A 12,209-nucleotide genomic window follows, 5' to 3' on the forward strand; every position below is an offset into this window, starting at 1 on the left:
GCCTTTTGTTTGATTTGACTGTGTATTTTCGCCTTTTGTCTCTTAATGACGATCACACCATTGCTATATCCAGAGCAGTAAACAGTCCTCAGCGAAGCCGCCTTTTGCCAACCCAACCCTGGAAAGTTTGCAGAAGTGGAAGGAGCAGAAAATGCCATGAGAGTGTAACTTACAAAAAGGTAACAACAAGAAAGACACCACCATTCCCCCAATAATCCTAACTAAACAATCCCCCTTCCCCACCCCCCGCCAAAAGATATTTTTTACATAACACGTCCAAAACCTCCGCCCAGCTTGATCTTCCAGACTCCATGGCACCGGGCAGAGCCGGTAAGTTTAACAAAAAAAAAAAAAAAAAAGTGCCTTTTGCCCCTTCGAGGAAATCTTTTTTCTAGCAGGCCAAGGGCTACAGATGTTTGGGAGCTGAAGGGAGAAGAAGGTTTCTGGAGCTTTATGTTTGGCAGCCAGATGGGGAGGGGTGGGGGGACGAGGACTCCTCAGACCTTTTTGCCCCTTCTGCCCCGGAGGCGTGGGGAGGGTCTCCCCAGCGAGCTCGGGCATCCATGGAGCCGCCTGCGTTCATCCCCTTCGCTTTTCTAGGTCTGAGCCTTCCTGGGGAGGAGAAAGTTGAAGTGTTTTGGAGATTGGGGGGGCTCGAAAAACGAGGAAAGCTCCCCACTCGGCCTAGGGCCTCTCTCTCTTTTGATTGTCGGGCTCGCACTCTGAAGCCGGCTTTTCGGGGCTCCTGGGCGGGCCTGCGCTTCCTAAGCAAAAAAAGGACAAAAGGCCGGCGTCCATGTTGGCACCATGACGCAGCATCTCTCCCGCCTGCCACCAAGCGCTGCCTGTTCTCCCGACCGCGCTCGCTCCTCCCTCCCAAACACGAGTTTTATTTTCAGGTTCAGAGCAGAGCCGCCGGCCGGGGCCAGGGCCGGGGTTGGCCGGCCGGCGGGCGGGCCGGGCTGCGGGTGGCTAATGGCGGCCGCCCTCCTCCTCCTCCTTCCTCCCTCTTTCCCCGGTTGTCGTTGGGGGCCCGGGGCTGACGGCGGCCCCTCGCCGGGCCGGGCCCCGAGAACCCGCCAGGGCACAGCGCCCCACGCCGGAGGGTGGTCGCGGAGACTGTTGCGGGGGCCGTGGGCCTGGGGGCGTCACGCGCCCCGGCTCCCACTGTCGCCTCCGCCGGGCGAGGCGGCCAGACGGGCGCCATTTCGCGCGCCGCCCGCGGCTCGGGCGGTGGCGGCTGCTGCGCGCCAGGCGGGAGGAGGGAAGGAGGCGGCGGGGCCGGGGGGGAGGGGAGGCCGGCGCGCCGCCGCCCGCGTTTCAGGCCGCCGCCCGCGTGGACGCCCCTGGCCGGGGGAGGCCTCGACGACGAGCGCGGGCTCCGCAGCCGCCCCGGACCCCGCGCCCGACTCCGGGGAGGGGTGAGGGGCACGAGGAGACCTCGTTCCGAGCCCGGGGAGCGGGAGCCAGTAGCAAAGGGCCACGGGGACGGTCGGGGCCTCGAGGCTTCCCCTGACACCGCCCGGCGCCTCCGGAGGCGGCGGAAGCCTCCCTCGCGGCCCGACCCTGATCCTAGGCCGACCCCCGCTGCCTCCCCGGGCCTCGGCGACCTTGTCTGGCTCTCAACGCCCGTAACAGCTGAGCCCGAGGGGTAGCTCCCTCCCCCACTTTGTCCCCACTTTGGGCTCGAGGCCTTCACGGAAGCCACTGATCTAGTCGTGCAGGGCACACCCCCCAACCCTGAGCTCTAGAGGCGGGGTGGGGGGTGGGGGGTGAGGGAGGATTGTGGCCTGGGAAAGCCGAGCGGGCCTTCCCCGGGATCCCCTGAGGCGGAGGGCTCCAGGGTAAGCCCTCATATCTCCGGCCCATTCTCGGGGAGGGGACGTGGACTGGGCGGGCCTTTGGAAATGCAGATGAGTCGCCTCCTGCTGCTAGTCGCCCTGGCTGAACCTTCGTGACTCAGCCGCCCCCCACCCCCATCCTTTCCAGAGTGAGGGCCCCCTGGGCAGATGGGAAAGGGGGTCTTTTGTAAGGCTCCCTTTCCCTCAAGGAGACCCTACCCGGTTTGTGGCTATCAACACCCTAAGAAACCATCCGACTTTTCCCCGCCAGGCTCTTGGCTGGAGAAAGGGCGACGGCCAGGTATCCCCAGAGTGAACCATCCTCCTTTGGACAGCAGGATCAGGCCTAATTTCACTCTGACAATACTCTAAGGTAGGTGTGAGTCCTTTCCGAGTCTGAGAGGAAGATTTGGGGGGCTTGGGCCTGGAGCCCAGGGAGGGCGGGCACCCCAAACCCGCTAGGCTGGTTCTGCAGCCCCTCCCCCCCACAGATGTGTGGGACTGTTGTGTGTGAAATCGGCTGCCTGCTGGGCCTGCTTGGTCCATCCATCCCCGCCTGTCAGCTTCTGTTGTCAAGAGTTTGGGGCGTGCAATTCTCTGCAGTGTTGAGCAGCATAGGAGAGGCTGAACTTGCAAGTATTTCCCAGTTGTGTGTTTTGGGGTGGGCGGGGTAGGGCCATGGATGCCTCTTCCAAAAGGTAGTCTGTTGCCAGGAAGCTCAGCCCTGCTCTGGCCCTCCCTTCCGGCCCTAGTGGGGGCATGTGGGGTGACCGTGAGCTGGTCTCTTCCCCTCTGATGTCTGGCTGCTACAGAGGTGAACACAAGTACCTGAGATCTGGGCCAGCTTCCTCGGAGAAAGAGGCTTCTGGACTCTTCTCCCCCTTCTTGGGAATTCCCACGATTTTCTGCACCCCCCCAGGCCCCGCCCCCCCCAAGAGTCCTGGTTCTAAAATGAGACAAACTGGCATTTGAAACCTGGCTAGCCATTTATGTGCTGTGACTTTGCATGAGCTGCTGAGTCTCTGAGCCCATTTCCCCATCTGCACAATGGGGCTGGGTCACTGATCCCTAGTCTAGAGTGTGCACCGGAGTCATACAGGTGGCTCATTAGAACATACTGCTGGGGCCCAGTCCTCAAGTTTCTGATTCGGTAGGTGGGGCCCGAGACCTTGCATTTCTACCAAGTTCCCAGATGATGCCGATGCTGCAATCTGAGGATATGTTTTGAGAGCCTTTGGGTGAGAGACTAAGAGAAAAATTACCAGGTGTACCCACAACCGCAAAGAAAAGACCCCCCACCCCCCCCCACCCCCCCGCCGTTCCCGGAACCAGCCAGTGCGTGCCCGGTTGTGGTTTCACCTAAAGGCGGGAATCAATCAAGTTTTGCTGAGTGTTCAAATTTCAATATCAACCAATAACAGCTCTGTAATCGTGGAAGATCCCTAACTTCCCCATAACTTGTTTGTTCCTGTCTATAAAAAGGCTGTAAAAACCTCGCTCGGGGCCTCTTAGTGTCACTGACAACGAGTGTGCAGAGGTCCGGGTTCGAACCTGCAATAAACGGCCCTTGCCGCTTGGCTTTGACTCTGGACTCTGGTGGTTTGTTCTTGGGGGTCACCCGAATTTGGGCATATCATTTGGGGGCTCGTCCGGGATACCCCCAAGCCCTCCAGACCCCAAGTCAACAGGTCGTCCCTGAAACCGATCGGTAAGTGAGCCGGCTCTGTCCGTTTCTGTCTGTATATCGTCTGTTCGTTTCTGGCTCTCTCCCGCGCGGGATCTGTATCGGGGACTGACACAGCCCTGGCGGACGCGCTATAGGGCAGTCAGTCGGGACCAGTAGGAGACGTCCTCTGGCACCCGTCTGGGGCACCATTTTGGCCCATCGGAGCTTTTCTGTTCGGGTTACGGACACCCGAAACGCGCTAGCGACCTATGTTTCATGTTCTGTATTCTATAACCTTTAAGTGTTGAACCCCTTCTCTTTCACAGGTGACCTGGCCTGGTGCAACCAGAAATCCTCATAACTTTACTGTTTCTCCTTTTAATCCTTTTCTCCACTTCCAGGATACAGATGGGCCAATCTCAAAGCACTCCTCTTTCTCTCCTTGTTGTTAACTTCAGGGATGTTAGGACCAGAGAACAGAATTTGAGTCTAGACATCCGGAGGGGAAAATTAATAACCCTCTGCCGCTCCGAATGGCCAACCTTCGGCGTTGGATGGCCAACCGAAGGAACTTTCTGCCTCCCTATAATTGCCAAGGTGAAGTCAAAGATTTTTCTACCGGGTCGCGAGGGACACCCAGATCAGATTCCCTTACATTCTAGATGTACAAGGCATGTACATCTACATGGCAAGATTTGGTGGAAAATCCACCCCTTTGGTTGGCCCCCTTCCTGTCCTCAGGAACGTGTAAGGTCCTTGCCATGCGGACTGCAGATCCCCCAAAACCAAAGACGCCATCCGCGCCCTTGTATCCCATGTTGCCTGATAGTCAGGACCTACTATCCCTAGACCCTCCACCCTATCATCCCTCTCCCCTCGTACCCCAGGCCCTACCAGCACCAGCCGCCCCGCTAGTTGCCCCCCTAGGGGAACCGGGAAGACGGGAAGCGGCCGCTGCGCCGGAACCAGGAGGACGGGAGGCTATAGCTGCGCCGGGCCCCGTTGAAAACGAAACCTACCGCAAGGGGCCAGCCGGCCGAACCCGCGGGCGCACCCAGGGTGAGCCAAACCCTCACCTCCCCGACTCCACTGTGGCCCTACCCCTGCGGGAAATAGGACCCCCAGATGAAACAGGCAACCCCCGACTCCAGTATTGGCCCTTTTCCACCAGTGACCTTTACAACTGGAAAACACAGAACGCTCGATTCTCTGATAACCCTAAAGACCTAATAGCTCTTTAGACAGTGTCATGTTCACCCACCAGCCCACCTGGGATGACTGTCAGCAGCTCCTCCGCATCCTGTTCACTACAGAGGAGTGAGAGAGGATCCAATTAGAAGCAAGAAAGCTGGTTCCCGGAGACGACGGTCAGCCGACATCTAACCCTGACCTCATTAATGCAGCTTTCCCCCTAACCAGACCTCCACAGGACGAATGGGACTACAACACGGCAGAAGGTAGGGGAAGGCTACTCATTTATCGCCAGACTCTGATGGCGGGTCTCCGGGCTGCAGCTCGCAAGCCCACCAATTTGGCTAAGGTATATTCGGTCGTACAGGGAACGACAGAGAGTACAGCTGCTTACTTAGACTAATGGAAGCCTTTAGACAGTTTACCCCCATGGATCCAGAAGTCCCTGAGAACCAGGCTGCTGTCGTTATGTCCTTTGTAAATCAAGCAGCTCCTGACATTAAGAAAAAACTCCAAAGGCTAGAGGATTTAGAAGGTAAACAGATCCAGGATCTGCTCCGTATAGCACAACAGGTCTACAGCAACAGGGACGCCCCAGAAGAGAGACAGATCAAGGCCACAGAGAAAATGACTAAAGTCCTGGCCGCTATAGTCCAGAAAGAACAGCCACCCCCAGAAGGCACTCAAACAACACGCCCTCCCAGGCGGCACTTAAAGATCAATATGCCTATTGTAAAGAGAAAGGCCATTGGGCACGAGAATGCCCCAAAAAGAAACAACCCCGCCCCAGCCAAGGACAATGGCAGCCTAAAACAGCCCCCATACTGTTTACCCAAGATACAGAATAGGGAGGACGGGGTTCGGATCCCCTCCCCGAACCTAGGGTAACATTGCAAGTGGAGGGGACCCCGGTCCAGTTCCTAGTTGATACCGGGGCACAGCACTCAGTTCTGGTCAAGCCCCATGGAAAAGTATCTGAAAAATCTTCCTGGGTACAAGGAGCCACCGGAATAAAAAAGTACCCCTGGACAACTCAGAGGACTGTGGACTTGGGAACTGGGAAGGTAACCCACTCCTTCCTGGTCATTCCCGACAGCCCCTGCCCCCTGTTGGGGAGGGATTTGCTTACCAAAATGGGGGCCCAAATTCATTTCCAACCGGGAGGACCCACAGTGACTGACTTTCACAACCAACCCATATCTGTACTCACTGTGAGACTAGAAGACGAATACAGGCTCCATCAGAAACCCACTCCTCTGGATCAGGGCACTGAGCCTTGGCTTCAACGCTTCTCAGACGCGTGGGCAGAGACGGGTGGTATGGGGCTAGCAAAACATCGCCCAGCCCTATTTATAGAGGTCAAGCCTGGGACGGACCCCATCTGCGTGCGCCAATACCCGATGCCCGTGGAAGCCAAAAATGGCATCACACCGCATATCCGCCGCTTCCTTGACCTCGGGGTCCAACGCACCTGCCACTAACCATGGAATACCCCCCTGCTGCCCGTGTGCAAACCCAACAGTGGGGAGTAAAGACCAGTGCAGGACCTGAGAGAAGTCAATAAGCGGGTGATCGACATACGTCCAACCGTTCCTAACCCCTATACTCTTTTGAGCGCCCTCAGCCCAGAAAAACAATGGTATACTGTTCTGGATCTAAAAGATGCTTTTTTCAGCCTACCACTAGCACCTAAAAGTCAAGAGCTATTTGCATTTGAGTGGACAGATCCAGACAGGGGCATAAATGGCCATCTCACTTGGACCAGACTGCCACAAGGATTCAAAAACTCTCCGACCCTGTTCGACGAGGCTCTACACAAAGATTTAAGTGAGTACAGATAACAACACCCTAATATAACTCTCCTGCAGTATGTTGATGATCTCTTAATAGCTGCCGAGACGCCCGAAGCCTGCATCCAGGAAACCGAAGGTCTCCTGCGAACTCTGGGAACCTTAGGTTACCGCGCCTCAGCAAAGAAGGCTCAGATCTGCAAGTCAGAGGTAACTTCTCTGGGTTACTTACTGAAAGGGGGGCAACACTGGCTAACGGATGCCCGGAAGGAGACCGTCCTTCGTATTCCCAGACCGCAGACACCATAACAGGTGAGGGAATTCCTGGGGTCGGCTGGGTTCTGCAGACTATGGATACCAGGGTTTGCTGAATTAGCAAAGCCTTTATACCAGGCAACAAAGGACCAACAGCCCTATAGTTGGACGGAAGAAGCCGAACAGGCCTTCCAACAAATTAAAACTGCTCTGCTATCAGCACCTGCCCTGGGACTCCCCGATGTCTCCAAACCCTTCCACCTATATGTAGATGAAAACCGAGGCATAGCTAAGGCGGTGCTAACCCAGCATTTAGGCCCTTGGCGCAGGCCAGTAGCCTATCTGTCTAAAAAGCTAGATCCAGTGGCTGCCGGATGGCCACCCTGTCTCCGGATGATTGCAGCCACTGCCCTAATGGTAAAGGACGCTGATAAGCTGACCATGGGCCAAGAGCTACAAGTCACCACCCCGCATGCCATCGAGGGCATCCTCAAGCAGCCGCCTGACCGATGGTTGAGCAATGCCCGACTCACTCATTACCAGGGACTGCTGCTGAACCCCCTCAGGATCATCTTCACCCCCTCGACGGCCCTGAACCCAGCATCACTGCTGCCAGACCCAGACATGGGAACCCCACTTCATGACTGCGCCGACATACTGGCTCAAGTTTACGGGGTCCGGGAGGACTTGCAGGACCAACCATTATCGGATGCAGACGCCATCTGGTTTACCGACGGAAGCAGCTTCGTTCACCAAGGACAAAGGTATGTGGGGGCGGCCGTAACTTCAGAAACCGAGGTGGTTTGGGCAGAAACCCTGCCCCCCGGAACCTCGGCCCAGAAGGCTGAACTAATAGCCTTAACCCAGGCCCTAAAAGTAGGAAGAGACCGCAAGCTAACCATGTACACTGATAGCCGATATGCCTTCGCCACCGCTCATGTACATTAGGGCGATATACAGAGAACGGGGGCTCCTCACAGCTGAAGGGAAAGACGTCAAAAATAAAGAAGAGATTCTAGCCCTGCTAGCAGCCTTATGGGAACCCAAAAAGCTAGCGATTGTGCATTGCCCAGGACACCAGAAGGCAACCGACCCAGTTTCTCGGGGCAACAATTTGGCCGATCGGACTGCAAAAAACATAGCTCGGCCCCCAGCGCAATTACTGACCCTACAGCTGCCAGACCCCAGACTCCGGGAATTGCCCCCCAGCCCTGAGTATTCAGAAAGCGATATTCAATGGATGAGTAAACTTCCTATGACCCGAGTCAAAGATGGCTGGTGGAGAGACCCCAAAAGCAGCATTATACTCCCAGATAAACTAGGGTGGTAGGTTCTAGAGCAGATCCATCACAGCACCCACTTAGGTTCCCGGTGAATGTTGGACTTACTGAGACAGACTGGACTAAAAATCAGAAATGTCTCCGATAAGGTCGATCAAGTAGTCACTAAATGTACAGTGTGCCAACTCAACAATGCGAATAGCAATCCTCAGGCAACAGGGGTGAGACAAAGAGGGAGCAGACCGGGGACCTACTGGGAAGTAGATTTCACTGAGGTAAAACCAGGAAAATATGGATATAAGTATTTGCTAGTTTTTGTAGATACATTTTCAGGATGGACTGAAGCCTTTCCAACCAAGAATGAAACGGCGCAGATTGTAGCCAAAAAGATCCTGGAAGAAATCCTGCCCAGGTATGGTTTTCCAGTAATGATAGGGTCAGACAATGGACCTGCATTCGTCTCTAAGGTAAGTCAGGAACTGGCTGCCATACTTGGGGCTGATTGGAAATTACATTGTGCATACCGACCCCAAAGCTCAGGACAGGCAGAGAGAATGAACAGAGCATTAAAGGAGACCCTAACCAAATTGACCATGGAGACTGGCGCTGATTGGGTGGTCCTTCTCCCCTACGCTCTGTTCAGGGTGCGTAATTCCCCATACAAACTGGGACTCACACCCTATGAAATAATGCACGGTAGACCACCCCCTATCATCCCTAACCTAAAAGATAACCTTGTCAAAGCTGAGAACGATAATAGTCTTGAATTCTTGGTCTCCCTACAAGCCTTGCAGAGGGTCCATGAAGATGTATGGCCCAAATTAAGGGAACTCTATGAGACTGGATCCCCGCCTATTCCACATCAATTCCAGCCAGGGGATTGGGTCCTCGTCAAATGTCATCGGCAGGAAAATCTGGAACCCAGGTGGAAAGGACCCTTCCAGGTCATCCTGACAACACCTATGGCCATCAAAGTAGACGGAATCGCCACCTGGATTCATTGCACCCACGCCAAGCCTGTAGACCCATTCTCAGACCTCATCGGACCTCCAGCGAAAGGAACAACCTGGACAATCGACCGGAGTAAGGACGATCCCCTAAAAATCACCCTGTGCCGCAAACCACCCAAGCCATAGCCATGATAATCATTCTGTTCTTTGTAACCTCTTTTATTTTACAAACCCCCTTTGTGAGCGGAGGCCTTGAACCTCCAGCTAAGGAGGCAATACTACATAACTTATATGGAAAACCATGTGAATGTAGAGGGGGAAAGTCTGAATCCCCAGTAGTACCCGAGCGGTACACCTACACACAGGATTGTGGAGAAACAACCGCCTATTTAGTTCAGAATTATGGAGCAATGGGGGGCTCTCAATCATGGAAATGTGTTCCTAAACCTAAAACTCTCCCCCCTAGCTCTAGATGCCCCTGTAGCACTTACCAAGACTCCATGCACAGTACTTGCTGTACTGCTGTCCAGCAGTGTATAGGACAGGATAACGAAACCTACTTCACCGCAGTATTGCAGCGTGCCAGGACTGCCGCGGTAACGGGAGAAAATAAATATATGCAGACGGGGTGCCGGGGCACAGTAGGAACTCATGTGTGCTGGAATACCAAAGCCCCGGTACACGTTTCAGACGGGGGTGGGCCCCAAGATACGGTCCGACAAATTGAAACCCGGAAGAAACTTGAAAAAAATATTTCAGGGGATGTATCCCCAACTTAATTACCACCCACTAATTCTGCCTGAAAATAGCCATTCCGACCTGGACCCTCAGACTATGAATATAACTAAGGCTACCTTTGCGCTCCTAAATGCCTCCAACCCCGCTCTAGCCCAGGACTGCTGGCTATGTCTCCCTCAGGGGCAGTCCAGACCTGTAGCAATCCCTACCACCCTAAGCCTCGATAGCACTGATGACTGTCATCCCTTTAACCCCGTCGACCCCTTCCCCGTGCAATCTCCCATTGTATTCAATATCTCTTGTTAAAAATCACACAGACGCTAACGACAGTATTGATTTAGGGGAAGTCTCTTTCGCTAACTGTACCAACTATACAGTAATCAACTCCTCACTACGTAGCTCCAACACCACTGTATTTATATGTGGGGGCAATCTCGCTCACACTTACTTACCCCCAAATTGGACAGGAATCTGCGTCCCAGCAACCCTCCTTCCGGATGTAGACCTGGTTCCAGGGGATTCCCCGATGCCTATACCTAGCTTAGACTGTCTACCAGGGAGAGCCAAGAGAGCAGTGGCAGTCATCCCCCTATTAGTAGGGTTAGGAATAACGGGAGCTGTAACAGCTGGATCGGCGGGCTTAGGTGTATCTGTCCACATATGCCATCAACTTCCGCGACAGCTAATAGAAGATGTACAGGCCCTGTCCGGAACCATCCGAGACTTACAGGATCAGCTTGATTCCCTAGCCGAGGTAGTATTACAGAATAGAAGGGGACTAGACCTGTTAACTGCAGAGCAAGGTGGGATATGTTTAGCCCTCCAAGAAAAATGTTGCTTTTATGCTAACAAGTCAAGAATAGTAAGAACAAAAATCAAACAACTCCAAGAAGATTTAGCCCGCCGTCGGAAAGAATTAGCTGACAACCCTTTATGGTTCGGACTCAACGGCTTCCTCCCATACCTCCTCCCCCTCTTAAGGCCATTGCTAAGCTTGCTACTTCTCCTCACAATAGGGCCATGTATCATAAACAAAATGTTAGCTTTTATCAAAGAAAGAGTCAATACTATTCAACTGATGGTCCTCAGAACCCAATACCAACCTATCATTAATGAAACATTTGAGTCAAACACATAAGATCCAAGATTGGCTCTTAAGGCACCAAAGAAAGGGGGGAATGAGAGACTAAGAAAAATTACCAGGTGTACCCACAACCGCAAAGAAAAGACGACCCCCCCCCCCCCCATTCCCGGAACCAGCCAGTGCGTGCCCGGTTGTGGTTTCACCTAAAGGCGGGAATCAATCAAGTTTTGCTGAGTGTTCAAATTTCAATATCAACCAATAACAGCTCTGTAACCGTGGAAGATCCCTAACTTCCCCATAACTTGTTTGTGCCTGTCTATAAAAAGGCTGTAAAAACCTCGCTCGGGGCCTCTTAGCATCACTGACAACCAGTGCGCGGAGGTCCGGGTTCGAACCTGCAATAAACGGCCCTTGCCGCTTGGCTTTGACTCTGGACTCTGGTGGTTTGTTCTTGGGGGTCACCAGAATTTGGGCATATCGTGGGCTGGGTAACACCTGGGGGTGTTGTGAGGAGGACGTGAGCTAGTGCTTTTGAAACCGAGGCGTTTGCTTCATAATAATGGCAACTCTCCTTACTCTCCTAACACAAGCTGACTGGCTCCTGGTGTCCCACTGTCTCCAGGAAGCTCCACAGCTGGAGATGGTGTGGCCCTTGATCTCTGACCCCTCCCCCATGCGGTCTCTAGTTAGGGATTACTTTGATGAGCCATTTGGGTCCCAGGTGCCACTGATCTGCACCACTCCCCCATCTGGGCTGAAGTTTGGCTTCCTCGGGGTCAGCCCTGCCCACTCACTGTAAGGCTAAACTGAGGTTTTAGGGGAGCCGGTAGGGCTTGACCTGGAGATCTTGAGAGCATCTTGGCGCTCGGTCAAGAGAGGCTTTAAGTCAGGCGGCTGTGCTGGTGACCTTGGGCGAGTCTCCGGTGTGAAATGATAATAAAGCCTGCTGGAAACGGGAATGGGGGGAATGCAGTGTGACTAAGGGGGCTTGGCCTCACGTTCTGACTTCACACTAGCTGGCCTCCATTCCCTTTTGGCTGCAAGGAGTGGGGGCTGGGCCGGCTGTGAGCTCCTCCCCCACCGACCCACCCCTGAAGCACGTGGCACTGCCTCAGGGCCAAGGGGAAGACTGGCTTTCCGTAGGCAGGGAGCCAGCTCCGTTTTTCCTCCGTGTGGTTGGAGTCCGAGCGGTGGCCTGCCCCCAGCTTCCCCGGCTGTTCAATGGTCGGGTCATAATTTAGGGTCACTCCCCCCAAACCCAGAGATAAGTGACTCACCCAAGGTCACGAGGCCACCACTGGCAGCCAGTATGGGCTTCCAGGTGTCCTGACTTCAGCCTCTCGCCTGTGTCCATGGCACCCCCACCCCAGCTGTCTGGGTTATTTCGGGCTCCCTCCCGTGCCAGCTGTCTGCT

General features: G+C 54.4%; 3 protein-coding genes across 3 annotated transcripts in view; all 3 read left to right on the forward strand.

Annotated features, from left to right (window-relative positions):
* Nucleotides 1-3,425, forward strand: part of LOC128777113 (translation initiation factor IF-2-like) — a 6,341-nt gene extending 2,916 nt beyond the window's left edge. Inside the window, exons 4-6 of the mRNA XM_053902888.1 lie at nt 74-179; nt 2,113-2,214; nt 3,324-3,425. Coding sequence (XP_053758863.1) covers nt 74-179; nt 2,113-2,157 — 151 coding nt within the window. The 3' untranslated portion in view covers nt 2,158-2,214; nt 3,324-3,425. The remainder of the gene's footprint in view (nt 1-73; nt 180-2,112; nt 2,215-3,323) is intronic.
* A 5-nt stretch (nt 3,426-3,430) lies between these two features.
* LOC109277694 (syncytin-2-like) lies at nt 3,431-11,223 on the forward strand. Its single transcript, XM_053901985.1, has 2 exons — nt 3,431-3,549; nt 8,810-11,223. The coding sequence occupies exon 2, from the start codon at nt 9,944-9,946 to the stop codon at nt 10,847-10,849; it is 906 nt and encodes a 301-aa protein (XP_053757960.1). The 5' UTR covers nt 3,431-3,549; nt 8,810-9,943; the 3' UTR covers nt 10,850-11,223.
* LOC109277796 (uncharacterized) lies at nt 4,041-8,803 on the forward strand. The gene is made up of 5 exons (XM_053902889.1): nt 4,041-4,104; nt 4,435-4,566; nt 4,830-4,964; nt 6,589-6,698; nt 7,287-8,803. The coding sequence occupies exons 1-5, from the start codon at nt 4,041-4,043 to the stop codon at nt 7,689-7,691; spliced, it is 846 nt and encodes a 281-aa protein (XP_053758864.1). The 3' UTR covers nt 7,692-8,803.
* Nucleotides 11,224-12,209: the final 986 nt, after the last annotated feature.

Source organism: Panthera pardus, unplaced genomic scaffold (assembly GCF_024362965.1).
Source record: "Panthera pardus isolate Hobbes unplaced genomic scaffold, ASM2436296v1 HiC_scaffold_15, whole genome shotgun sequence".
Classification (NCBI taxonomy): Eukaryota; Metazoa; Chordata; class Mammalia; order Carnivora; family Felidae; genus Panthera; species Panthera pardus.

What these genes read in the sequence shown, in the direction of transcription:
- LOC109277694 (XM_053901985.1), top strand. Translation starts at nt 9,944, where the DNA reads ATGACTGTCATCCCTTTAACCCCGTCGACCCCTTCCCCGTGCAATCTC.
- LOC109277796 (XM_053902889.1), top strand. Translation starts at nt 4,041, where the DNA reads ATGGCCAACCTTCGGCGTTGGATGGCCAACCGAAGGAACTTTCTGCCT. An exon ending in AACCCGCGGGCGCACCCAGG is followed by an intron (nt 4,567 to 4,829) that starts GTGAGCCAAACC and finishes CAGAGGAGTGAG; the next exon opens with AGAGGATCCAATTAGAAGCA. An exon ending in CTCAGATCTGCAAGTCAGAG is followed by an intron (nt 6,699 to 7,286) that starts GTAACTTCTCTG and finishes ACTCATTACCAG; the next exon opens with GGACTGCTGCTGAACCCCCT.